This window comes from Colobus angolensis, unplaced genomic scaffold, assembly GCF_000951035.1.
Source record: "Colobus angolensis palliatus isolate OR3802 unplaced genomic scaffold, Cang.pa_1.0 Scaffold124, whole genome shotgun sequence".
NCBI lineage: Eukaryota > Metazoa > Chordata > Mammalia > Primates > Cercopithecidae > Colobus > Colobus angolensis.
In genome coordinates, this window is record NW_012113586.1 from 2,332,611 (window position 1) to 2,358,666 (window position 26,056).

Sequence of the window (26,056 nt, forward strand, 5' to 3'; positions counted from 1 at the left end):
ATATTTTAACTTCATAAATATTTGGATCACAGTACTCATACCATTTGAAATCTATAGAACTCTAATGGTGAGCTAGACCAGCAGGATGCCCTGCATAGTACCTGGTACCCATGAAACACTCTCACACTAACAAGCTTATCATTGTCCTCATGAGCCTTTATCAAGAATTCATGTGGAAAGACAGATTCTATCTGGGCTTACCCATTTATCAGGCAATCCTTAGTTAGAGATTATCCTCATTATCAAATGAATCACCGAATTATTCTGAATTATTATTCTTTCATTTACCCTTGGAGTTGCAGAGAAGCCAGAATAGAGTCTAATAACATGTCATATAGTCACAGGCCACCACTACCAAGACCTGCATCTTTTATGAAGAGCTACTCCTGTTGCATGCTCAAAGATCCATTTTAGGAATATCACTGAGAGAAAAAAAAGATACAGGCTCTATCTGGATTTAATGCAAAGGCCTAATATATTACTTTTTGTAACTAATGAGATTTTGCGGACTGACAGCAAATTTCTGATTTGCTTTTTCCCCCCAGTAAAATGTCTGCTTTGAGTTATGCAGAAAGAATTCTTCTTCCTGCCAACTTGTTTCAATTCCCCATGCAAAAGCATCCACAGAACATTGTCAGGGCTTTCCTGTGGATGTTCATTTCAGGATTTCTCCATCATTAAACACACACACAGACACACACAGACACACACACACACACAATTTTACGCCCTTCTTTAAAACAAGCAAAAGAAAATGCATTGGTGAGGTTTGTATGTGGTGCTTTCCTCTTCTGAAAGCAGAGACAAGTATTAGTCATCAGATGGGGAAAAGAGTTTCTTGGTTTCACCCTGGGCCAGCATCCTGTTTTATGCACGCAGGCCCACCCTATGTGTAGGTGGAGCAGGCAGTTGCCCTGTGATGTGATTTAAGAGGTGCTGGAAGTTCTGCCTGTCCAAAAATAGCCCCCACTCCCGCCTGTTGAATTCAGGCACAGTGTCCATAAAACCATGGTTTAAATGAAATGAAACTGCATTTTTAGAATGTTAACCCATTGTATCTGTTATCCTTTCAGTATGCATTTATTTAACAGAGATAAAAGCTGGATCCTGAGGGGATGTACATGCGTATGGGGAGAGTGAGGAAGGGGTTAGCAAGGTCTAAGGCTTAGAGTAATGATGCGAGTCACTGGAAGCAATTTCTGCATACCACGAGTGCATTTGTTAAAATTAAACTTCTTCCATATTCATTCAGATGGTCCATCAGTCTTTTTTGAATCAATATTTTCTGAAACATGATATTTTCTCAAACAGGCAATGCTCTTTCCTGGAACCCCTAAAAAGAATTTAAGAATGATAAATAACACACATTTGGAAGATGTTTTTTACAGTCCAGAATACTTTCACAGTATGTCAAATTTTGATCCCACCAACAAACTTGTTCGGCAGATTTAAGTCTTACTATGCTTATGTAGAAAATGAGGAAAGAGCCTCAAAGAGGTTAAGTGACCTGCCCAGTCGTTACTGCCCAGAGGTTAAGTAACTGCCCGCAGTTAATAATGACAGTGCCTCGCAATGGAACCCAGTCATTCTGACTCCAAATCCAAAGGTTGCTCTCTTCCTTCAAGCTCTTCAAGACACAATCCCTGTAGTCAAGGAACTGACAGTTAACTTTGGTCTGCTTAAAGCTATCTGTCTAAACTAAAGAGCAAGGCCTGAAAGCTTTCTCTAGTAGTAGTAGTATTAAGAAAGTGTTTCCCATTGTCTTAAAATTTCCAATTGCACTGTGCCAAAAACTCTGCTCACACACATTTGGCCTCAGAAATTTCAGTGAGGTTTTACTAGTTTACTCATATAATTCGCCATGCAGAAAATATCTCACATTTAGAATACTGACCACTTTTCACAAACTTGTCAATTACAACAGTAAACCAAGTCAGGGAAAATAAAAATATGAATGGTCAGAAATTAACTTAAGATATTCTCCAGAAACACTTAGAACCTAGGGGTAATTTTGAGAGTGGGGGTAGGACCTGATCAGGCATTATGAAGTGACTGCGAAGTCTAGGATTTCTTTATCAAAACAGATCTGCTTTGCTCCATAATTGAACACACACACACACACACACACACACACACACACATTCCTTGAGCTGATAAACCACAGTTTTGTAGTATCTCCAGCTCATACCTCCTTTGGTTCTGGCACATTAAGTTCATAGCACTTCCCATGACACCAGACACTTTCTGAACTAGTGAACTAGCACTGCTTGCTTTCCTGGCCTTTCAGCAAGCCTGGTTTGGTGAGAGGAGGGCTGACTGGATGTCCGCCACCACCTGCTGATCACAGGGGTCCCTTTTGTAATACAAAGCACAACCCACACAGCATTTGCAAAGATCTGTGTAATTTGTGAGCTAATTCTTTTATTCAGCACATATTTTATTGGTTGCCTTCCATGTGCCAATCACAAAGTTAATTCCAGCCTTCAAACAGCTTCCAGTCTTGTGAAAAACAGATAGGGAAATGAATCACAATTTAAAAAGTGCAGTGAGTACACTGAGCAATGCTTAAATCTTTCTAACATTTCGAGAGTCAGATTTTAGGAAAATGTCTTGAAAGCTGAATGAGGAAGTCATGAAGGAGGAGAGGAATTCTAAGCAAAGGAATCAGGCCATGCAAAGTCAGGCAGACAGACAGCAAGATATGACCAAGGAACTCTAGATGGTATCTCTGATGTGTATAAGGAGGGAAATTGGAAGGAGTAGCCAGGAGTTAGTCTGGACAGGTGGCTCAAGGTCAAGTCATAAAGGGCCCTAGTATGCCTTGCTAAGAAGTGTATTGTTTATCCTTTAGGTATGGGGAGCCACTGAGGAATTCTGAGCAGGGGACTAATATGATAGGCAAAGATACTAGAACCACAGTACAGGAATAATTCCGTGGGAAGTTGGAGGGGTGGCACTGTTAAAAGCAGTTCATTGCTGGATGCATTTAAATTGCAGATATATTTTATTAGCTGTTTTATTATTATAGCAATGCATGTTAACTGCAGAAAATTTGGAAAATATAGAGAAAGCATAGCTCATATATTAGGTAGGTACTTAAGTAAGGAAAATATTTCACCACTCAGAGATGTATACTTCTTGTTATATAATAGGAATTATATATGCTCTATATCATATCATTTCCACGTGCTATGACATTAGCATTTTTCTAAATCCTTATTCAGTGTATATATAATAAAAGCATATTTCTATTCACTAATTTATTTACTAAATTTAGACTGTTTACCGATAGCAATGACCCTGATTGTTTCCTTATGAATATTTCATAAAGTAGAATTACTGGGTCAAAGCATATAATTCTTTTTAAAGCTCTTGACATATCTTGCCAAAGTGCATTCAAGACAATATTGTATGAATTTACAATCCTTCTGATAATTCCAATTTAACCATGCCCTCTTCAACATTTTATTTTTATTCTAGTCAATTTGGTAAGCAAAAATTGTAAGGTTGAGCATTTAATCGTATTTTGATTGGCTGTGTTTTGTGAGTATAGAATTCTTTGAAGTGAAGTGATTATGCAACTTTGTTTTCAGACTCCTTGAGATAATGGGAGGGACTCTGTATTGTCAAAATTCAGGGTAGGGAATATTTGCTTTAAGTAATTTCATAACAGATTTTAGGTGCTGTGAATAAAACAAAAAGGATAAGCCATCGTCCGGGCCCTGCACAGGCTCACAGCATCCTTTAGAAGAAGGACTTGCAGGCAAAACTTCTAACAAAGGCTCAACTGCAGGAGGTGCCTCAAGAGAAATATGAACAAGGGCTGTGGCAATGGGAACAGGGAGAGTGATCCCAGATGAGGAAGTCTGAGGGGGTTGATGCAGGAACCTCTTTGGCGTGAGACCCTCTAATTTCCAACCTCTTCTTGCCTCCTTGTACCAGTGGTATGCCTCAAATATCACCTAAAGAGTTTGTTTAAAATGCCAATTCCAGATCTTAGCCACCATGATGGGGATTGGGAGTATCTTCAGGATAACCCAGAACATATCTTCTAAAAAAGCACCTAGGTACTTTTGAGCCTGCGCTTGGAGAAAAGCAGCCACACTTATGTCCACTTGCTGCTCACAAGGCCAGAAGGGGGATTGCCCTCTTCAATGACGAACTCTCTCTCTGTCTGAACTCTGAGTTCCCTTGCGACCCACCCAGAACTGGACTATGGTAGTGCTTATCAATCTCTGTTGCCCATCATGCATTCATTCAATTTTTCCTTCATTTTTGAGCACTTTTCTTGGCCACTGTTCTAGATGCTGGAGGATGTTGATGCCTTCAGGATATTCACATTCTCCATTCTGTTGAGCTCTGCCCAACTCACAGTGGTCTGCGAAGAGTTAGAAAATGTTCATGCTGGCTAGGCATGGTGGCTCACACCTGTAATCACAGCACTTTGGGAGGCTGAGGTGGGCGGATCACGAGGTCAAGATCGAGACCATCCTGGTCAACATAGTGAAACCCTATCTCTACTAAAAATACAAAAAATAGCTGGGTATGGTGGCATGCACCTGTAGTCCCAGATACTCAGGAGGCAGAGGCAGGAGAATCACTTGAACCCAGGAGGCAGAGGTTGCAGTGAGCTGAGATCGTGCCACTGCACGCCAGCCTGGCAACAGAGCAAGATTCCATCTAAAAGAAAAGAAAAGAAAAAGAAGGAAGAAAATGTTCATGCTTTGCCTATTCCCCTGCTTTGCAAGGCAGGGATGGCACTGCCTGCATGCCCAGAGGTACCTAATGTCTTTGTCTTACAGCCTCTGTCTAAGTTAGAACACTTCTGCTAAATCAGAATACTTCTGCTAAACATGCGTGCCTCCGATACTAGGTGTAGTTTACCATTACACAAAGCTAGAGGGGGAAGGTACATAGTGGAAGCTCTGAAATACACAAAGATTTTGAAGTTTGCCATGGGTTACCAAAATATCTAATAAAGCCTGGGGTTTTGCTTATATGGGTAATCATTGAAGATAAATAAAATGCCTAAATTCATAAAGAGATTATATATCTGATCGTGTCACCCTTGGTTACCTCTCTCCAGTATCAACATCATCCCCCAGCCCAACCCGGCACCTGCAACCACTTTCCAGTTTCCTGAATATGCTACTTTCTCTGGCCTCAGTCCTCCTTCCTGGGTCACTGCCCTCCTCTCGCCACTCTTCCCCAGTCTCATACCACCTGACCTCAGTCATAGCCACCCCCACTGATCCTTCACGCCTCAACTCAGGAGTGACACCTGCAGGGAGCCTTTGCTGACTCTCCCAGTGTGGTGAAGGCACCCTCTGGGGCCACCACAGCACCCTTGCTTACCTCCACTGCTGGGCACAGCAGGGGATACTGTCCTGCATGCTCCATGTGCCTTGTAGATGATCTTCCCAATTCCACCAACTGCTCACTATGGGCAGGCCTGCTTCTTCTGTCTTTGAATATCCAGCGTTAGGAATGTAATGGGTGCTCTGTAAAAGTTTGATGAATGAATGGCAAGGTGAATCCTTAAAGTGTGGGCCAAGTTAATCCATAACCAAGAATGGCTCTACCTCAACAGTTAATGAAAAGAGGACATCACCAGGATTGCACCACAGGAACAGTCCAGCTATAGAACAAACCTCTGAGTAAGGATGAACAACATCAACAGTGCACCCTTCAGGGGACTCCAGTTACCTCAGATTTGATCCAAGCCAACCAGAAAATCCAAGTATGGGAGATTCACAATAGGAAAAGCTCTAGGTAGTGGTGAAATTTGCAGTTAAACAGCATAAAACATGGTACACAATGGCCATCTGATTTCATTCAAAAATTATCTAATCATCTACTATGCTCCAGGCTTTGAATTTAGATCAACGAAAAATGGTAGATAAAAACCAATATCCTGGCAGGACTTACTTTTTAACTGGGGAGAGGAAACAATGGAAGAGATAAATAAAGCATTTATTATGTTAGATGGTAATAAGAACTACAGAGAAAAGGGGGGAAAGGGTGAGAAGTAGAAAAGTTACTAATCTGAGTAACTGGGGGGTGGGGATAAAAGTGGATGGTGACACTTGAATGAAAATCTGAAGGAGGGGATGGAGCTCTGTGGCCATCTGGGGAAGAGCCTCCTGAGCAGGGGAAATTGCAAAAGCAAAGGCTCTGAGGCACATTTGGTGAACATCAAGAAGGGAGTGGAGCTGAAATGGGGTGATAGAAAATGAAAACAACAAGAGATGTGGCCAGACCATGTAGGAACTGATCTGAAACCACAAAAAGAATTTTGAAAGGAACCTCCATGAGGCAGTATGAGTGCTAGTTTCAGAGTCTAATCCTAAGGAATTGATATCCTAAGGAAGTGTCTAAAATGTGATCTGGCTCACAGCTCAGTGTGGTTTCAGTCTATGATAGGAGTCCACTAGAGGAAAGACTAGTCAGTTCCAGAAGTTAGAAAAAGGTACACAAAAGAGCAGCAGACATCACATTGGTTGGAAGAACATATTCTAAAAACATGGTGCTGTATTTAAAGATGAGTACCACTATTTAACCCCTGTGTTCTTGGGAGAGTACCTTGGTCTCTGAACCCCGTGAAATAATGTCTGTAGCACAGTGTCTAGCAGAGAGTTTGCACTCAATAATCCACATTATACTAGAATATTTATCATTAGGTTACTGGATCCTGAATCATAGATGAGTAACCATGCTGGATATGGCCTACTGGTGAGGGAATTAATGTCTTTGTTGCTTCTGATAAGATTGGCTGAGAAACTGGGGTGAACATGAGGCTCTGGGAAGGCCATCAGTGGATGAACTGGAAGGACTGGGGAAAGTGGGGTTGGGGATGGAGTTAAGTAATGCCATTTTACCACAGTCTCGAGATGGCTCCCCTTGAACTTGCTGTCTCAGGGTGGCCAGCTGTCCTGGGTGCCAGGGACTATCCAAATTTTAGCAGTGAAAGTTCATTCCCTGGAAAACCCCACAGTTGGTCACCCCAGCATCAGTATGTAAATGACCTTTGCATAATTATTAAAAGTACTTAGGAATCCCTAGAAAGCTTATTAAAATGTCTCATACTGCTAGACCCTTACTTCCAGAGTTTGATTTGATAGTTGTGGGGTAGATCTCAGGTAACCCATATCTTTAACTAGGTTCCCAGGGGTTCTGGGGTAGGTGGCACACAGGACACATGGAGGAAAACTGTTCTACAGGAAACTATGCAGCATCCATCTGCTCATTAAGGGTTTTCCCAATAGTCAGCTAGGAGACATACCCTGTATGCCTCCTGTAGCTAGCTAATGAGTCAAAAAGATTAAGGGGGAGGACGAGGAAATTCAAGGAATAAGCCCTTTTATAAGCAGAGTTCATTCAGATTAAAACTTAGAAGTTAACAACAACCTAGAACATCATCCAAATCAAGCTGGAGAAACACTACAACTTTTTGATAATTGTGGAGAAACCAAGAACTTAGGGTAAACGAAGACAGTGCTGACACACTGAGTGCATTCTTTGTCTAGCAGTACATTAGCAGAAATCCCACTCCAGGACTCCAGGCTGTCCTCCGAAATGGGCAGCTTAGTAAGTCTAAATGGAAGAAGAAGAGGAGGAGGAGGAGGAATAGGAGGAAGAAGAAAAGAAAGAGAAAGAAAAAGAGAAAGGAAGGAAAGGGAAGTGGAAGGAGGAGGAGAAAGAAAAAGGAAGAGAAGGGGGAGGAGCAGAGGGAGGAGGAGTGGGAGGAGGAAGGAGGAGGAGGAAGAAATTAAGGCAATATAAATGCATAACTGAGAGTTAGCAAGGGACTCAAGGGTGAAACTGACAACATGTGGGCTAAATACATTATTATGAAAGGACACATAAGAAACCAGGTACAAAACAATGGTTCGCAAATCTAGAGTATGTCAGAATCACCTGAGGTCTTGTTAAAAGAAAATACTGCTGGCCCTATCCCCAGAGTTTCAGATTCAGCAGGTCTGTGTTGGAGCCCAAGAGTTACAGTTCTAACAAATTGTCAGGTGATACTGATGCTGCTAGTCTGGGAAACACATCTTAGTACTGTCTGGCTAATTTTTAAAATTCTATTAATTAGAAGACATAAATCTCTCCATATCAGTATCAATTTGTTCATCTTCTAAGTTAACAGCAACAAAAATTAAAGTTGGCTTAAACAATTAGGAAATGTACTGGCATGCAGGCGTAGAAGTCTAGGCAGGCCTCAGGGTCAGCGTAGTTCGAGGGCTCCAGCCCACTTCCCTGCGGTGCTCTTAGCCCTTCCTTCATCTGTGTAGGAGCTTCAGCTTCCCGAAGGAGGTAAAGTGGCTGCAGCAATCTCATCCCTTAAGACTCTTCCCAGAGCTTTGTCATGACCAAGGAAACCAGATCAAGCAACCCCAGAAAACCATGCCTCATTCTACTGGCCTGAACAAAATCACGTGCACCTCCTAAACCAATCACGGACAAGGAGGGGTTAGGATTATTTTTGGTGTGAAGGGGCCCTCTCGTGGAGCTGAGTTTCTCCTGAGTCACATGAGCTGAATGAGGGCAATGCCTGAAAAAAAAGTCAGATTCTCCTATGAAGTAAGGGGACATGATGGGTGAGCCATCAGCAACCTCTAGTCTGAGAAGTGCAATATGGTATCCAAACCAAAGGCTAAATTAACACATCTAGTGCTGTAGTGCTGGGGTGTAGGAAGTTCGGGGACTAGCCATATTCAGAGAGCTAAGCAGGCAGCATGAGTCAGTCAGTAACTAGCAGGGTCTCAATCACTAGTCTGAGACCGAAAGCAGGATTTTAGGAAAATGATTTAAGATTTAAAGAGAAGGAAAGTGGAAAATGGAGGTGGCTGCCAGCCTGAGTCATTTCTACCAAGCAGGGAAATACTGAAAGTCTTTCCTCTAAGAACTGGAACAAGACAAGGATGCCCACTCTCACCACTTCTATTCAACATAGTACTGGAAGTCCTAGCCAAAGCAATCAAGTGAAAGAAAGAAATAAAGGGTATCAAAATTGGAAAACAGGAAGCCAAATTGTCCCTCTTTGCAGTCGACATGATTTTATATATAGAAAAACCTAAAGACTTCACAAAAAACTTTTAGAAATAATAAATTTGGTAAAGGTGGATATAAAATCAACATACAAAAATCAGCTTTTCTATACACCAATAAACAAACTAGCTGAAAAATCAAAAAAGCAATCTCATTTGCAACAGCTGCACAAAAATAAAGTAAAATGCCAAGGAATCTTTTTTTTTTTTTGGAGATGGAATGCCAAGGAATTTTTTTTTTTTTTTTTTTTTTGGAGACGGAATCTTGCTGTGTCGCCAGGCTGAAGTGCAGTGGTGCGGTCTCGGCGCACTGCAACCTCTGCCTCCCGGGTTCAAGCAATTCTCCTGCCTCAGCCTCTCAAGTAGCTGGGACTACAGACACAGGCTACCATGCCCAGCTACTTTTTGTATTTTTAGTAGAGACAGGGTTTCACCATGTTGGCCAGGATGGTCGCAATCTCTTGACCTCGTGATCCGCCCACCTTGGCCTCCCAAAGTGCTAGGATTATAGGCATGAGTCACCGCGCCCAGCCAATTTAACCAAGAAGATGAACTGTCATTACAATGGATACTACAAAACACTGTGAAAGGAACTGTAGAGGACACACACAAAAAAGAAAAGATACCCTTTGTTCGTGGATTGGAAGAATTAATCTTGTCAAAATGATCATACTACCCAGAGCAGTCTACAGATTCAATGCAATCTCTACCAAAATACCAATGATATTCTTCAGAATTGGATAGTTTAGGTATTTGTCCCTGCCCAAATCTCATGTTGAAATGTAACACCCACTGTTGAAGGCAGGGCCTGGTGGGAGGTGTATGGATCATAGGGTGGGATTCCTCATGAATGGCTTGGACTATCCCCTTAGAGATAAGTGAGCTCTTGTTCTGAGTTCACATGAGATGGGGTGGTTTAAAAGTGTGTGGCACCTCCCCCCAGTCCCATCTTGCTCCTGCTTTCACCATGTGAAGTGTCTACTCCCACACTTGACTGTGAGTTTCCTGAGGCCTCCCTAGAAGCTGAGCAGATGCCAGCACCCTACTTCCTGTACAGCCTGCAGAACTGTAAGTCAATTAAACCTCTTCTCTTTACAAATAATCCAGCCTCAGGTATTTCTTTACAGCAATGCAAGAAAAGCCTGGTACACAGAAATATAAAAAAAAAAAATCCTAAAATTAATATGGAATCACAGAAGAACCCAAATTGCTCTAAAGCAATACTAAGCAAAAAGAACAAAGTGGAGGCTTCATACTACCTGACTTGAAAATGTATCCCAAAGCTACTGTCATCAAAATAGCATGGTACTTGTATTAAAAGAGGTACACAGACCAATGGAACAAAATATAGAGAACCCAGAAATAAATCCACATAGTTACAGTCAACTGATTTTTGACAAAAGCGCCAAGAACATACAATAGGGGAAGGAAAACCTCTTCAAATAAGTGGTGCTGGGAAACTGGATATCCACATGCAGAAGAATGAAACTAGACCTCTATCTCTCACCATACACAAAACCCAACTCAAAATGGATTAAAGACTTAATAAGATCTAAAACTATAAAACTAGTAGAAGAAAACATTGGATAAATACTTTAGGACATTGATATAAGCAAAGATTTTTATGCATAAGACTTCAAAAGCACAGGCAAAATTAAAGTAGAAATAGATCGATGGGAGTATATCAAACTAAGAAGCTTCTGCACAACAAAGGAAACAACAGAGTGAAGAGACAACCTATAGAATGGGAGACAATATTTGCAAATTATTCATCTGACAAAGGACTAATATTCAGAATATGCAAGGAACTCAAAAACTTAACAGCAAGAAAATCTAATTAAAAAATGGATAAAGGATCTGAGTAGACATTTCTCAAAAGAGAACATGTAAATGGCCATCAGCTAGATGAAAATGTTCCAACATCACTAATCAGGGAAATACAAATTAAAACCATAATGAGATATGATTTCACCCCAGTTAGAATGGCTGTTATCAAAAAAACAGAAAATAATAGATGCTGATGAGGATGCTAAGAAAAAAGGAACTCATACACTGTTGGTGGGAAAGATTATTAGTACAGCCATTATGAAAAACAGTATGGAGATTTCTCAAAAAAACCTAAAAATAGAACTACTATATGATCCACCATTCCCCTATTAGGTATTTATCCAAAGGAACAGAAACCAGTATATCAAAGAGATATCTGCACCCTCATGTTTACTGCAGCACTATTCACAGTAGCCAAGATATGAAATCAATCTATGTTTCTGTCAACAGATGAATGGATAAAGAAAATGTGTTGTATATACAAAATGGAATAGTATTCTGCTATAATAAAGAATGAAATCCTGTCATTTACAAAAACATAGATGAGCCTGAGCAATCTTATGTTAAGTGAAATAAATCAGACACAGACCGACAAATACAACATGTTCTCACTCATATGTAGAGCTAAGAGTGAGCTCATAGATGTAAACAGTAGAATCGCAATTATTACAGTCAGGGAAGGGGAGGAAAAAGGGGAGGAAAGGAAGAGCTTGTTTCATGTATACAAAATTACCACTAGATAGGAGGAATAAATTCTAGTGTTCGCTAGCACTGTAGGGTGAATGTAGTTTAATAACTTGCATGTAGTTCAAATAGCTAAAAGAGAAAATTTTGAATTGTTCCTAACACAAAGAAATGATAAGTGTTTGAGATGATGGATATGCTAATTACCCTAATTTGATCATTACACACTCTACGCATGTGTTAAAATATCACTTTGTATCCCATAAATATTTACCATTATTATATGTCAAATATATATATGAATAAAATAAAAAATAATACAAATTTTTAAAAAAATTGATATGTGCTCAGGCCAGGAGACGAGCAATAGCTGGAGCTATCAGGACTGAGGGTCCTGAGTCACAGGTCCCCACTAGGTCTCAGGAAAAAAAGAAACACCTATGCTATTTAGAGTTGAAGCATCAGGTAGGAGCAAAACTAGTAAGGGTAGCAAGAGTATTTAAACATAAAAACCTGGGCTAAAATGCTCTCAGGCTCTTGCAGCTAAGATGGGGATTGGCTACGGAGACTGGAGAGGGACTAGGACACATCCATGCCTAGGAGAAGAGGGACTGTGACCCAAGATGGGAGTCCAGTAGCTCCAGCTAAGGGGTGAAAAGACCTGCTGTGAGGCCACACAGTATGTTGATTAGAAACAGGATTCTGGAACCAGATAGCCTGGGTTCAAATCCTATCTCTACTAATTACTGGCTGTGTGATCACCAGGCCTCAATTTCAGTATCTAATAAAATGGGTGATAGGAATACTCACCTCAGAAGTGTAGGTGAAGATTAAATGAATTGGAATATGTGAAGTGCCTGGAACAGTTCTTGTCTAGCACAGGGTGTATGCTACATAACCATCTGTGTGTTACATGGTCTGAGAACCTACTACTACTTGAAATGTACTCCTAAAGCTTTGTAATTGCAGCTATAAACAATCAAAAGCATTTACCTTCAAGCCAAACAACAAAAAGCTCTAGAGATGCCATTCTTATGTTTATTTAACGAGTGAATATACTGTTTGTCTATATATGCATCAGATTCTGTGAGGGGATTTAAAAAGATGAATCTGAAAGGATTTAACCTTCAAAGCTAGTAGAGGAGACAAACCCTGTGCACAAATAATTTCAACACAAAAGACAGCTAAATCCCTTAGGAAATATAGAAAAATGTGGTAGGGTTGTTCAGAGGAGAAGGTCACTACAACTGGAAGAACCAAGAATGACTTCAGAGGGGCGGGAACATCTTGGACTAAGGAAAAGATCTTAATCTAAAAACCAAAACAAAACATTGCCATGATGGTAGAATCCTGTGTTGCTAATACACACCTAAAGAAAAGCCCTTAACTTTGTATGTCATTCTTCCGTAGTTATCACATTCAGCTTCATGTGCCATTATACATTTTGCAAGTATACAAAAACAAAAACTCTCCTTAGTAAAAAGGAAGCTTTGCTTTTCCCTTCTTTGGAGAGTAATCCCAACAAACATTTCTAAAATAGTCCTGTGATTTTGACATGCACATATTGGTTGTTCAAAATGTACATCTCCCTTGGGAAATTCATTACATTTTAAATTATACATGTCTGTTAAAGCATAGATCTGTTCTACCTTCCATGTATTTGTTATTGCTGCTTCTGAAACTTCCTTACAGCCCCAAAGAGGTCTTAATCCCTGTCAAATGTTATTATGTTACCAACTTTTATGTAGTCTTGAAAGGGGTTGTTTATTTAGTTTCAGTGACTCCTTGTTACTGCCAAATATTATTTCATTTCAGCACAGATGTAAGGGGTCCAATGACTGGAATTATTTTACAGCCCTGACATTGTCGAGAGATGGATACCAGTTTAATTATGGACAGCTGAAAATGATCCAGGAGTCACCTGCTACAGATATTTATCATCATTATGAATTTCTCACCAAGCTGTGGTCTGACCACTTTCACAACGTTCCATTTGTGTTAGACAGACAGTATGATCTATATGGAACCTATATCTTCAGTAACCTTTAAATTTATGTATAGACAGTTTAATATTGCTTGATTATTTTCTTTTCCTCTTCTCAAAGTGAGAAAATATGTTTCAGTCATTCCTGTTCTTTTCTTTTTTTCTGTTTCTCTCTATAGCCCCCTCTCACGGCTACCCTTATCCTTTCAGCTGTTTTTTCAATTATGCCTCATTGGAAATTACTCATTACTTAAAGAATGTGAATTGGATAGACTAGACACATACAGGATCAAGTAATGCAATAACTACAATATAGTTGGCCCTAAATAAATGCAGAAAGAATGAAGGAGGGAAGGGAGCAGAGGGAACAGGAAAGGTGGCTATAAAATTACAGAACACTATTCATGGAATTCCTCCATCTCACATGTGAGAAGAAATTAATAGCATATTTTTTCCTCTACATCCTCCCCATTATACACTACACCATAACAAAATACATTTTTACCCCTTCTCTTTTTATCTCTGCTTCTCTCTAAACAGATCTCAATTTGTCCTTTTCACATTGGACAGAGGGTTAAATAAAAGGGGTAGCCAGGTTATGGCCAGCTGATGATAAATTCAGGTCACTGTCTCACTGCCCGTTTGCTCCTCATTCCATTCCGTTCTCTGCTCTCACAACTTGGGCTGTGGGATCTTCAGAAATCCCAACTCTGTCCTGGATATATGAATGACAATTAAGTACTGACTTTAGTGAACATTTATCATGCATATGTCATTCACCATGCAAAGTTTTTACATGGGTTATCTCATTTAATTCTGGGTACAGAATTATGAAGTCAACACTACTCGTATTCTCTTTCTATAGTTCTTTCTGTTCTCAGTTGGGACAATTTTGCCCCCAAGGGAACATTTGGCAATGTCTGCAGATCCCTTTGGTTGTCACAGCTCAGTGGAATACAGGGATTCGCTAAACATCCTACAATGCACAGAAAAACCTCCTATGGTAATTACCTGGCTCAGAATGTCGATAGTGCCACCATTGTAGATTTTAAAATGATGAGGTTTAGAAGGGTTAAGTAACTTGCCTGAGGCTCTGTGATGATATGTGGGAAGACTGGAATGCAAATAGAGCCTGCACTTTTGCATTCAGTTTCACATACATAGTTATGGCTTCCGCAACTGATTCATCATATCTTGTACCAAAGGAGCTAAAATTCCCCATTGGAATCTTATGTGAGAACATTTCAGTACAAGTGGCCCTTTTCAGTCATTTGCAAATCATCTGCTCGTCCATCATTTTCATCAAATATTCAGAATCGGGCCCATCTAAACAGCCTTTCACTCTAAACCTGTAAACACACACACACACATACACACACACTCAAAGACACACATTGGGGCAATAGTTCCTCTGACTTTCTAATGATTGCTTAATGATATAAGCAAACATAACAAGATGTAAGATAAAAGCAGAATGCATAAGCAAACAATCATACTACCTAAGCAGTAAACTTTAAAGATAGAATATATGGCAACATAGCTTACTATGATGAATAAATTGTATGTATTTAATATGACATATTTAATAATAAACATAGCCCCTTGTATTCTGCAGGATAATTGAATAGAAATGGTAAATAGTCATCAGTATTCTTTTTAAAATGCCAATCAAAAACATTCATATTTCTGTTTTTATCAATTCTTCATTAGGTGCAAATCAGTTTTGACAGTGTTTTTAATATATTGAATGTATTTTAATAATCTGAATAAACCCCAAAGGCAGCTGTGCAAACACACATATTTTGTGCACACATGGGCCTGCACTCATGTATACCAGCGGTCCCCAAACTTTTTGGCACCAGGGGCTAGTTTTGTGGAAGGCAATTTTTTCACAGAGTGGGGAGCAGGAAGATTTCATGATGAAACTATTCCACTTCAGACCATTAGGCATTAGATTCTCATAAGGAGCACACAACTAGATCCCTCACGCACAGTTCAAAATAGGGTCCACACTCCTATGAGAATCTCATGTCACCACTGATCTGACAGGAGGCAGAGCGCAGGCGATAATGCTCCCTCACCTGCCACTCACCACCTGCCATGTGGCCCAGTTCCTAACAGGCCATGGACAGTTTAGGAACTGGTCCTAACCAGGGGATGGGACCCGCCGATATATCACAAACGTCACACACCACATGCACACACACATCGTACACAGGCACACAGAGATAAGTCCCAGATCTTACTTGCCAGAGCAGGTTTATTTTGCCTTTACTCCTCTCCCACAATACAGAGTTGCTGCCTCCCCTTTGTTTGGCCCCAGCCATCCACCCTCCCTCTCTGATGCTTATCCTCCTCTGACCCTGGCTGGAGGGGAAGTTCCATTTTCCCTTCAGAGCCTTTCCCCTGAATAACCTAGTCCTGGTTATAACCAGGTTATAACAGCAACTCCAGGCAGGGAAGCCCAGGGGTGCTGCTCTCACCCTTGGCCTACAAGCACCACAAACGCCAAAACTATGTTTACCCGGAGCCAGACTTAGGCATTTCAAATTTCTAGATTACCTCTTACCCCTAGGTTCTAAACTGCCACACCTGTTCCTTGTTGCTCGAAATTACTTCATCAGTCATTAGTCCTTTTCATTCTATAATAAATAAAAATCTCAAAATATAGCTAAACCACTGGTATAAATAAACTTTATTCAAAGTGAGCTACCAAGTTAAATGTTTTCTATTTTCATGGCAAGAAGGATTTAGAAAGCAGAAAGGCATATCTGGTAGCTAGAAGTGGGAGGGGTGTAATAGATTTAAAAAGGTAACAGAAAGGAATGAGAAGCAAATTCTGTATTCTTCCTATTCTTGCCCCATACCAGCCCTGTTTATCTAAATCCAAACAAAGACAAGTTTCTTGTGCGGCTGCAAGCAATATGTTAGCTTGGAAGCCATAGATTTTCCTTACTCTTCACGTTTAGCACTGTGTAAATCTGAATACGCCATTGTTATTCAATACGTGTATGTAAGCATCTCCTGCATTAATAAAATTTGCCAAGAATGGTGCTGAAAAGGTATCATTCCTTTCAGTTTGGGAATCAAATAAGAGGGACAGAGTCATGGGATGATTAAATGAATATTATTTTAAATGAAATACCATATTTCACTTTTCCCTATCATATAGACCTTCTCTGACCAAAACAATAGCCACTAGCCACTTGTGACTATTTGCACTTTAATTTTAATTTTAATCAATTAAAAACAAAATTTAAAATTTGTTTTTTATCTCATTAGCAATATTACAGTACTCAATAGTCACATGTGGTTTAGTGTCTACCATACTGTACATTACAGATAAAGAATATTTTCATCATCACAGAAAAACTATTAGCACTAATATCAACAAATAAGAGTTGGAGAATACTCATTGTTTATATGGGAAGTGGGGGAATGGACCCCTTCATACAGTTTTGGTGGGAACAAAAATGCCACTAACAAAAACACACATGCACTTCATAGAAAAAAAGGAGAACTGAAATTGTTTAAATGTCTGTCAGTGGGGAACTAGTTAAATAAATGAGCAAACACCCACACAATAGAAGACTATGCTATTTATTAAAAACCATATACATAAGCAAAACATATCAGCACAGAAAGCTGTCCTGGATGTGTTTTTATGTAAAAACACAAACCACAAAGCACTTAATGTGAATAACATAATCCCGTTTGTGTTTGAATATACATATATGTGTATATACTTTTTACTGTGATAAGAACTATTAAACTCTTACTTTATTTAATCAATCATATATTAGAGAAATTAGTTACCCAAAAGAATGTGTGCTGAAAACCTGTTTGCCCAGCCCTATGCTAGTCTGAACTGAGTCAATCTCTAGCTTATGGATTCTGCTTCTGTTTGCTGAGGCCTTTATATATCCAAAGCAATCCTAAGTCATTCACCTCCCCAAAATAGGTTAAATATGAAGTCATATTTTGTGAATTTTTACAGTTACTGCAATAAACACCATAGGCCTCCCAGAAAGTCCCTGAAGCCAAAGGATTCTTTTAGGGAAACTGGTGGATATTTGGAGCTCCTGGAGGGAAAGTGCTCTCCCAGACCATCTGTCTTCTACTACCCCTCTTCCCTCTGCTTCACACAACCACAGCTTGCCCTTTCCTCTGCCACCTCACTCCCATAACCTGTTCCATGCAAGAGAAATCCAGATCCAAATCTTTATGCAACCTTGAATATGCAGCAGGTTAAGCAATGATTCAAACTGCTTCATGTGACTGCTTGTAAACATAAAAGGGAAATCATATAGCAGGTTTCATGGGAGTCCATTCTCTCTTTCTGTCTCTCTCTATTTATCTATCTTATATATGCACATATATGCATATATGTATAAATGTGCCTCTGTGTATATGTATGCACACACACATACATGCATGCATACATTTGGTTTCCATGAAAGCGCCTAGGGCAATTCTAAGCATTGGGCTTGTGCTTACTAATGTAGGGAGGTTCTAGAGATGGGAGGAATGCTTAGAAGGAGAGAGGACACTAATGTCTGTAGGTGGACCTGATCCTCAGGCAAGGAAATAATTTGGCTCATTGGGTGTATTTTTGTAGGATCAAATCATTAGATAGTAAATATGATGTAAGTCTTTAAGCCAGGTCAGTGATAAAGGAAATATTTTTACTTCTTAGTGTGTATGGAATTACAAGCTCCCTAACAGAGAAAAGGCATTTAGACCCCTTAAATATCTTCACGCAATAAAACATAAACATGGCTTCTGCCTCAGCTGCACTCTTTGAAGCTTAATTTCTTCCTTCACCAATCATTCCTGGAACTGAGTGACCTTTGGTCATTCAGTGTAGAGCCTCTGTCCGGTCCTGGCAGGCCTCTCTGCCTGGAGAGCTGACCTGAAGAGGTCTAGGAGACACAGGCTTTGCCTGGCAACAGTTTTCTCCGTTTTAATAAGTCTCATTTGCCCGTAAGACTCATGCTTTTTTGAGTTCCTGATTCATGCCAAGCACATTTACTTGACATTTTGGCTTAAAGAGCACTAAGGTTTTAACCCATTTAGGACTGTTTTTCTGACTAGTTCTGGAAGCTTAGATTTTTGCCTAATTACTCCTCAAGCACTGCCACTGACTGCTCCCACATTCTCTTATGTCTCTCATCTCCCCAGTAACTATAGCCCTGGCTAGCTTACCCCCTAGTGCACACACATGTGCACAGGTACACACACATATTTTGACATAGATGATGGGCAAATAATCTTTACAGTGCTAGAATGTTGAAGATTTGATGATTATTTTAATTAATACAACTAAGGGAGGAGAAGCCTTTGGAGATGTTATGTGGAAAGGTACATTTCCTCTTAAATTCTGTCTCTTTAATTTTTCTTCCCTCAAAAACTTGTCCTTCAAACAAATATTCCTGAAAGATTTGTTTTTCATCTGAGACCAAACTACTGGCTACTGAATGGGTAGCATTGTGAATTATGGGGCATGAGAAGAAAGAATTTTGAAACGAAATTAATTTGTAAACATTTTTCTTTTTCCACCTCTTTTAAGAAGGACCCACATACCATGAAAATGTTGTCTCAGATTTTGAGTTCAGCATAGACTTTCATTTTCATTAATTATTCCAGTAATTCACAATATCATTCCCTTTGGGGGATGCACGGAAAGAAAGTGGCATTTAGAGAGTCAAGCCTTTTCAGAGCAACCCTGGGGGAGGCCAAGTATGCCTGGCCTCTGCCATTCCTAGTGGTACCAGGGGCAGGCTGTGCCTTTCTGCAGGGTGTGGCACATCGAGTCTGCCTCCATGTGGGCAGCCTGAGGGCAGTTCGGGAGGAGGACACCGCCCAGGGCACTCCTCAAGGCTGCCTGTCCACCACTGCTCTCTCTCTCTGTGTGTGTGTGTCCATATGTCATGAAAGCATGGGTGCCTGGCAAACTAGTGAAGCCCCTCATCACCTGTCTCCCCATGTCAGGGCAGGACCTCACCATTACTTTGATGCTGTGCCGGATTTTTGTTTGAAACCAGCACTCCACAGATAGTTTTAGACAAACTGGTAATAACTATCATGGCCTGCAAAATACTTTTCTCTCAGGATGTTTCGTTGTGCTTTGAATACATTTTAACACAGTGAGGTAACATTCACAGACTCCTAAAGAAATCACCTCCAGAGACATCCCATCCATCGCCATGACGCCAGGCAGGCTTCACCCAAACCCCCCAGACATAGGTGAATATCCTGTTTTCACAGGTCATCAGGAAAAGAGACTCCACAACCTCTCTGGGGTAACCCTTTTCAGTGTTGACTTCCCTTCAGCGCTGTCATTATCTTTGTATTAGAGGGAAACGCTAGACTGCCATGACCTTTAAAAACCCACATTTGAATGTTTTGAATCAGATGTCACAGAGCCTGATTGTCAACACAGTATTTAGCTGGCATTGAAAAATGCAAACCAAATATTGACATCTACTCTTGGGGTTGGACCCAGTCAGACAGCTTTCACTTTACAGTAAACGCCTGACCTGCCTTCCCCTTAGGATCCCCTTCCACATGGGATCTGGTCATCATTAAATGGTGAGGTTCTGCAGGTGTACTGCTACATCTTTCTGCTCCCAGAAATCACAGCCATCATGTCCCTTTCCTTAAATCGTGTTAGCAGGAGCAGAGCTGCCATAAAAAGCAAAGCACCGTATTTCCTAGAGCCCTTGCTTAGACAAATGCAAAGATTTCTGATACTTGGTTAGTTCCTTTGGTTTTTAGAAAAGGCAGCTTTAAAGGAATCTTTCTCTGGCTTTCCCCTTCTGTGATGCAATGCGGGAAACCCCAATGTGGTCTCTAAGAGGTCCAGTTACATTTTGGCACATGGTAATCCATAGAGCCTTCTGCAGTTAGAGGAAAATAGGTACCTCCCTCTCTTCCGGCTATTTCCCTTGGCGAAGTAACAAGTCAAAAGGAACTGGACTGGTCAGGAAAGCCCTGACCAAGAGCTCAGACAAGATACAGCTCCGTGAGATGCAGCATGCGCAGTCACTGTCTGAGACCAAGGGCCTGAAATTGACACCATATGTGCCCCAGGAGTGATTACTCCGAGGGGGGAGAAAAGCAACATGTCAGAACATTTTAGTAACACCTAATTCATCCCAAGGTTATAAATAAATATGATGCTTGCTTAAAAACAAAAGTCAAAAAATACTTCAACTAGATTACTTCTGTGACAGTGCTTCAGGCAGAGGTGAACTTTATTAGGGAGACAACATGAATAAAGAGAAACACATAACAACTTTTTATGGTATATTTTACATGATTTTATTTTTTTTGCAGTAAATAAAGTGGTTATAGGGCTCCAAGGAAAAGGGCCCAGATGTTAGAGCGTTGTGTGAAATTTAGGGGAAACAAGCTGTAAAAAACACAGTCATAAAACAGGCTGTCAGTGCCACACATCTGGACAATACAGCTGTATGTTCCTAGTGGCTGTCGTCACCCAAAGAAAACTCAATAACCTTATTTCACCCCAATTAGGCTGCATACCAACATGATCAACATTAAGTTGCAGGGGGGAGCAACATTCATATGGCGCCTTTGTGTCAAGCAGCTTTTATCTTTCATTTGAATTTAGTTACAAAGAAATAAAAGACTGCTAACATAGTCATTTCCACTATTATAAAACCCTATTTAATTTATAATGTCCTAATAAGTCAAAGTTTGACAGGTTGAACTACTGGCTACGCCAAACAACAATAGACTTTCTGTAGCATGAATCACCCTATCAGTCATCCTAAAATGGAGGCCAGCCTGTCTTTTCTCTACCCTTTTCCTGGAGTCTGAGTTTAACACCATCGTTGGAAGCACTCTGCCTTATTGGAAAAATAAGTGAATATTCAGACAATTCAATTTATTTAAAGTAGAGGGTAAATGCCCCTCTCTCTAGCATTGAGGCATTTTTTCCCTTTTTTTTTCAGCCAGCAATGAGGTATCTTTCCAGTATGGCAAATAATATAAAATATAAAATTTCCTTTCATCTTTTCATCACTGACAGACTGTGCCAAAGGTTATAAAACATCACTTTTTCTAATAATTGTGTTTCCCTATAGGTGTTAATGGCAGCAAAAGCAATTATGGATAGCGGAGAGAAATTAACCTTACCACTGATAGGGAAACTCTTGAAATTTCAACTTCTCCAGATTAAATTTAAGGACCAACAGCGACGGGAAAATGAAAAGAAGGTACTGTACGATCTGGTGGGTTTTCTAAAGAGGGCAAATGGTGAATGAAATGGAGCCAGGTTTCTCCAGGGGCACTTCCTCTCTTCTTAAGCCTACCATTAAGTGTTACCTGGCAAATTTGGCTGTCACCTCAACTTCTTAGGGAAAAGGCTGTCCAAAGATCTGGAGGGATTATGATAAACCCATTAAAAATCAGTTCCCTAAAATATGAAGGTTACAATATTCAAAGCATGTGCCCAAGATTGTTTCTATGGCAGTATATTTATATAATAAAGTTGTACCCAAGAAGGGACCCAGGGAAGAGACAGGGAGTCAGGAAAACTAATATGAAAAGGACAGTTGGGGGAACCCTCACAGTTCAGGTCTGACTATTTAAGATAGTTTATATGATACTCTATAGACGTGCCTTTTAAAATAATAGGCATATCTGTACCTTCATAATAATCTGAATATTTCAGCAACAATCCATCACTTCTACTCCTATATTACACATCTGATAATTTCTTCATACCTGGATTTTTCATTTAATTTGCTTATAGAAATCAATCTGTGTGTTTTCCAAAGACTCATATTTGCATATGAAAAATATTTCAAAATGCTGTTAGCAAACTGCTACCAAGTTCACATCCATTTGCTATCATCATAGCCCAAAATAAGATGTTTTTCTTATTTTCCAAATCATGCTGAATTATGTTTGGAAAGCCCAATGCTTCAGTATGTACATATGTAATGTTTGTGTCTGCATGTGTATATATGAAATGGATTTGCATATGAAGTCATTTCTTTATGCCTTAAGTGGAAAAGGCAAAATCAATTCACAGAAGAAAAAAGAGAAAAGTGAAAATGTTCCAATAGTGCCTTCTTCACCTTTTCAGGACCCCCAAAACCTAGGTTTCCTATTTGAATTGGCCTCTCAGCAAGATAATTGTAGAAAAAAATAATAATGCCACCTTCTATTTCAATATAGGGCTTTATGGTTTTTAGAGATAATTCCCATATAGCATCTTATTAGGGTGGTACATATTGTGCCCAGAAAAATTATACTCATATTACTACGATTGATAGTATAGTTTTCCATCTAGTGAAACTCTTTCCATCGTGTTGGGGGAGTTGTACCTTAAGAAGTACTCAGGGTAATTAAGACTTGGCAGAAGAAAAATTGGAAAATTTGAAACTAGTATAGAAACATCTCTTGCCTGTTTAAATTCCAATGCCATATGGGAATCTGAATTATAAAAAGCAGACTGTAATTCTTGCAAAAATTTCTGCACTTTCTGTTTGCTTTGCCCTTTCCCACAGCACTTAGAAATAGTGTGCTAAAGAGCAGCAATTTACTTGTTTACCACTTATTGCATCATTAATTGTTTATTATAGGAGTAGATTGTAGGTTTCAGTTAACAAATTTTAAGTAAAAACAAATAAAATATCCTAGTAGTTTGGAAAACGTTTTTAAAGCTTGCAACAATATAAAAATATTTTTGCACCATTATTTTACTCAGCATTTCTTTGAAATGTGAGCTCTAATAATACAATTAAGAGGTTCTAAAGATATGGAAATAATCTTTATCTGTTGAAAATTTGAGAATTCTGGGTAACTGGGGCATGAACCTTAGAGTTTTTATTTTCTTTTAAGTATTTAATACAGTAAGAGAACTTTTGAGCAATTAAGAGCCAATGATTACATAATCTAATATGACGTCTCCATTATTTTGGGTTCCCAAAGCACCAACCCCAAATCTCTGAGTCACAACCGTATGAGTAAGTGCTAAATAAATTGATGAAAACACATTGGAATGGAATACAATCAGGAAAATACTCCTGGTAAAGGGGAGATGAAGGCAGTTGTTTGTGGGATGATATCATTGATGTTCATTTCAACAACACTGCCTAAGAGGTCAGTTGAAACCATCAAGGCTAATGCTTGTCAGCCAAGGAGTTTGGCAATAAACAAAACAAGCAGAAAGTATGCAAAGCTGACACCATGCTGTGGATTAGAATATGAAAAAAAGAAAAGAGGACTTTACCTAATCTTTTCATCTTTCCTGAACCCACAGTGAGATTCCGAAATTTCTACAAGGTTAGTGACTGACTCCCCAACTTTTTAACATCAACATATCTATGTAGATGTTGTCTTTCAAATGTTAATTAATTGCTTACATCTGTACAACCCAAAGAGTGTTTTGTATATTCTATGTTTAATTGTTGAAGTTGTATTTTTAAGAATCAGTGCTTGAAAAATATCTGTAATAGAAATTATAGAAAATCTAAGGTGAAAGTGAGGGCAAAAATAAGTAATATAACTAGGTACCTGTTCTAATGTTTTAATGTTTCACTATATATTTGATCCTGTTTTAATCAAAACTTTTGAAAGAAAAGATAAATATAGTTTTAATTGCCAAATACAGTGAAGAATATCATTCTTTTCAACTTCACTGCTTTTAATAACATTTTAGTCTGAGCTATGGTTAACATTGCTTTTGCTTTCTGCTTTGCAAGAAAGCTTGCTGGGTAATTCATATTATAAGAAATACGAGGAAAGATACTTCTAAAATGAACAGTTTTAAAACCTTCAACATGTAAATTTCTGGTATACAAATGCCAGCCTCTAATTGCAAATAACTTAAATCTATCTGAAAACATTTATTTATTTGGAAATACCTTGTTGATGAACTCCAAATATAAATATCATGAAGAAAATGTACTGTATTTCCATAAACATATTTTAGCATTTTAGAACTTCTGAATATGACTTTCTCACACAATAATTCTAAATTAGTTTGATTTTATTATATCTTAAAACTTAAATAAAAGTGTTTTGTTTAGAAATATATTTTTCTTACATCCTTATCTCAACATTTGCTTTTGCATTTTTATTTCTTTATGTTGTTAATTTATTAATTCAACAAGCACTTACTGAAACATTTACAAAAGCAGTGTACTGAACACACATATTCTCATCATGTTCCTTATAATTATAAAATAAATTGTTTGGTTTTCATTCTGATCCATTTTGATTTAGTCATTATCTGAATATTATATATCTACTCACATTTTTGTGAGTAGATATTAACTTCAACTTTTGTATTATATATTAATTATGAGCACATTTAAAATCAAGACAATTTTGAACCCAAATATTTTCATTATATTGAGAATTCAACTAAAAGAAAACACTTGATAATAAAAAGAAATGAAAAAAAGCTACGATACAAAAAGTCATTAACTATTTAAATAATTGGCCAAATAAAATCTAGTCTTAGGTTCCTTTGTATTGAGTTCAGAATGTTTGCACAGGTTTTGGAAGAAGATCCAAATATATTCCAACTGTGCTTCTAATTTATGAATTCAAATAAGTCGTCCATATTTCCTTAGATGTTTTTAGAAAGCGTATCTTTTTTGTAAAAGAATAGTTCTTTCTTTTGCTAGCTCATATGCATGGTACAAATTGCCTTATTTCCTGATGTACTAGAATTGAAGAGAAGGAAGATAGGTGGTAAAGAACTAGGGAAACTTTTTGTAACACTGGTAAACTATTCTTAAAACAATTCAAAATTAAAAGTGTCTACGTTTGATAATACATCATGATGAAGCCCCAAGCAACCCAGAGCCTCCTCCAAAAGAGAGACAAAGAGAAATTAGAGTAGTTTTCACAGACACCTTCCAGCTTCCTCCAGTCCAAACTCTGAAACACTGGAAACCTGCCAATGTAATGCCATTTGTGTGTGTGTGTGTGTGTGAGTGTATGTGTGTGTTGTTTTAAAAGAAAAGCCATAGGGACATACCAGGAAATTACAGGCTGGTTAGTTTTGATTCAGTTGTGGTTAAAATCTTCAGAAACTATTTTAAGAAATCAAACAGAGAAAGAGCAGGGACTCAGTTTAGAAGGACCCATGTGGTTTCAGGAAAGGAATAACTTGCCTCACTAACTGGATGGAATTCTTTGAGGCTGGATTATCGAAATGAGGATCCCACTAAAATGGATGTTGAATCTAAGGAGCTTCAAAAGCTAACAATTCAGGAGAAATAATAAATGACCCCCCAGCTGGCTTATCCATAAAATAGAGGAGTCCTTTCCTAATTGGCTTGCTTTTAATTAATGAAAACTTTTTACAGACTTCAGGAAAAATGCAAAGAAACATACATCTTTAACATACAGTAGTACTTTAAAATATGGAAGAGCTATGATTACAGCAGCTAATAATTATAGTTACCTGTCATTATTGACTATTTGGCACAGTACCAAGCCCTCTGCACACATTATATCATTTAAT

At 38.9% G+C, this 26,056-nt stretch overlaps 1 protein-coding gene across 1 annotated transcript in view; it reads left to right on the top strand.

Moving 5' to 3' along the window:
• SPAG17 (sperm associated antigen 17) overlaps positions 1-26,056 on the top strand; it is a 246,415-nt gene that overhangs the window by 60,114 nt on the left and 160,245 nt on the right. Inside the window, exon 4 of the mRNA XM_011933064.1 lies at positions 21,654-21,785. Within this exon, the coding sequence (XP_011788454.1) occupies positions 21,654-21,785 (132 nt within the window). The remainder of the gene's footprint in view (positions 1-21,653; positions 21,786-26,056) is intronic.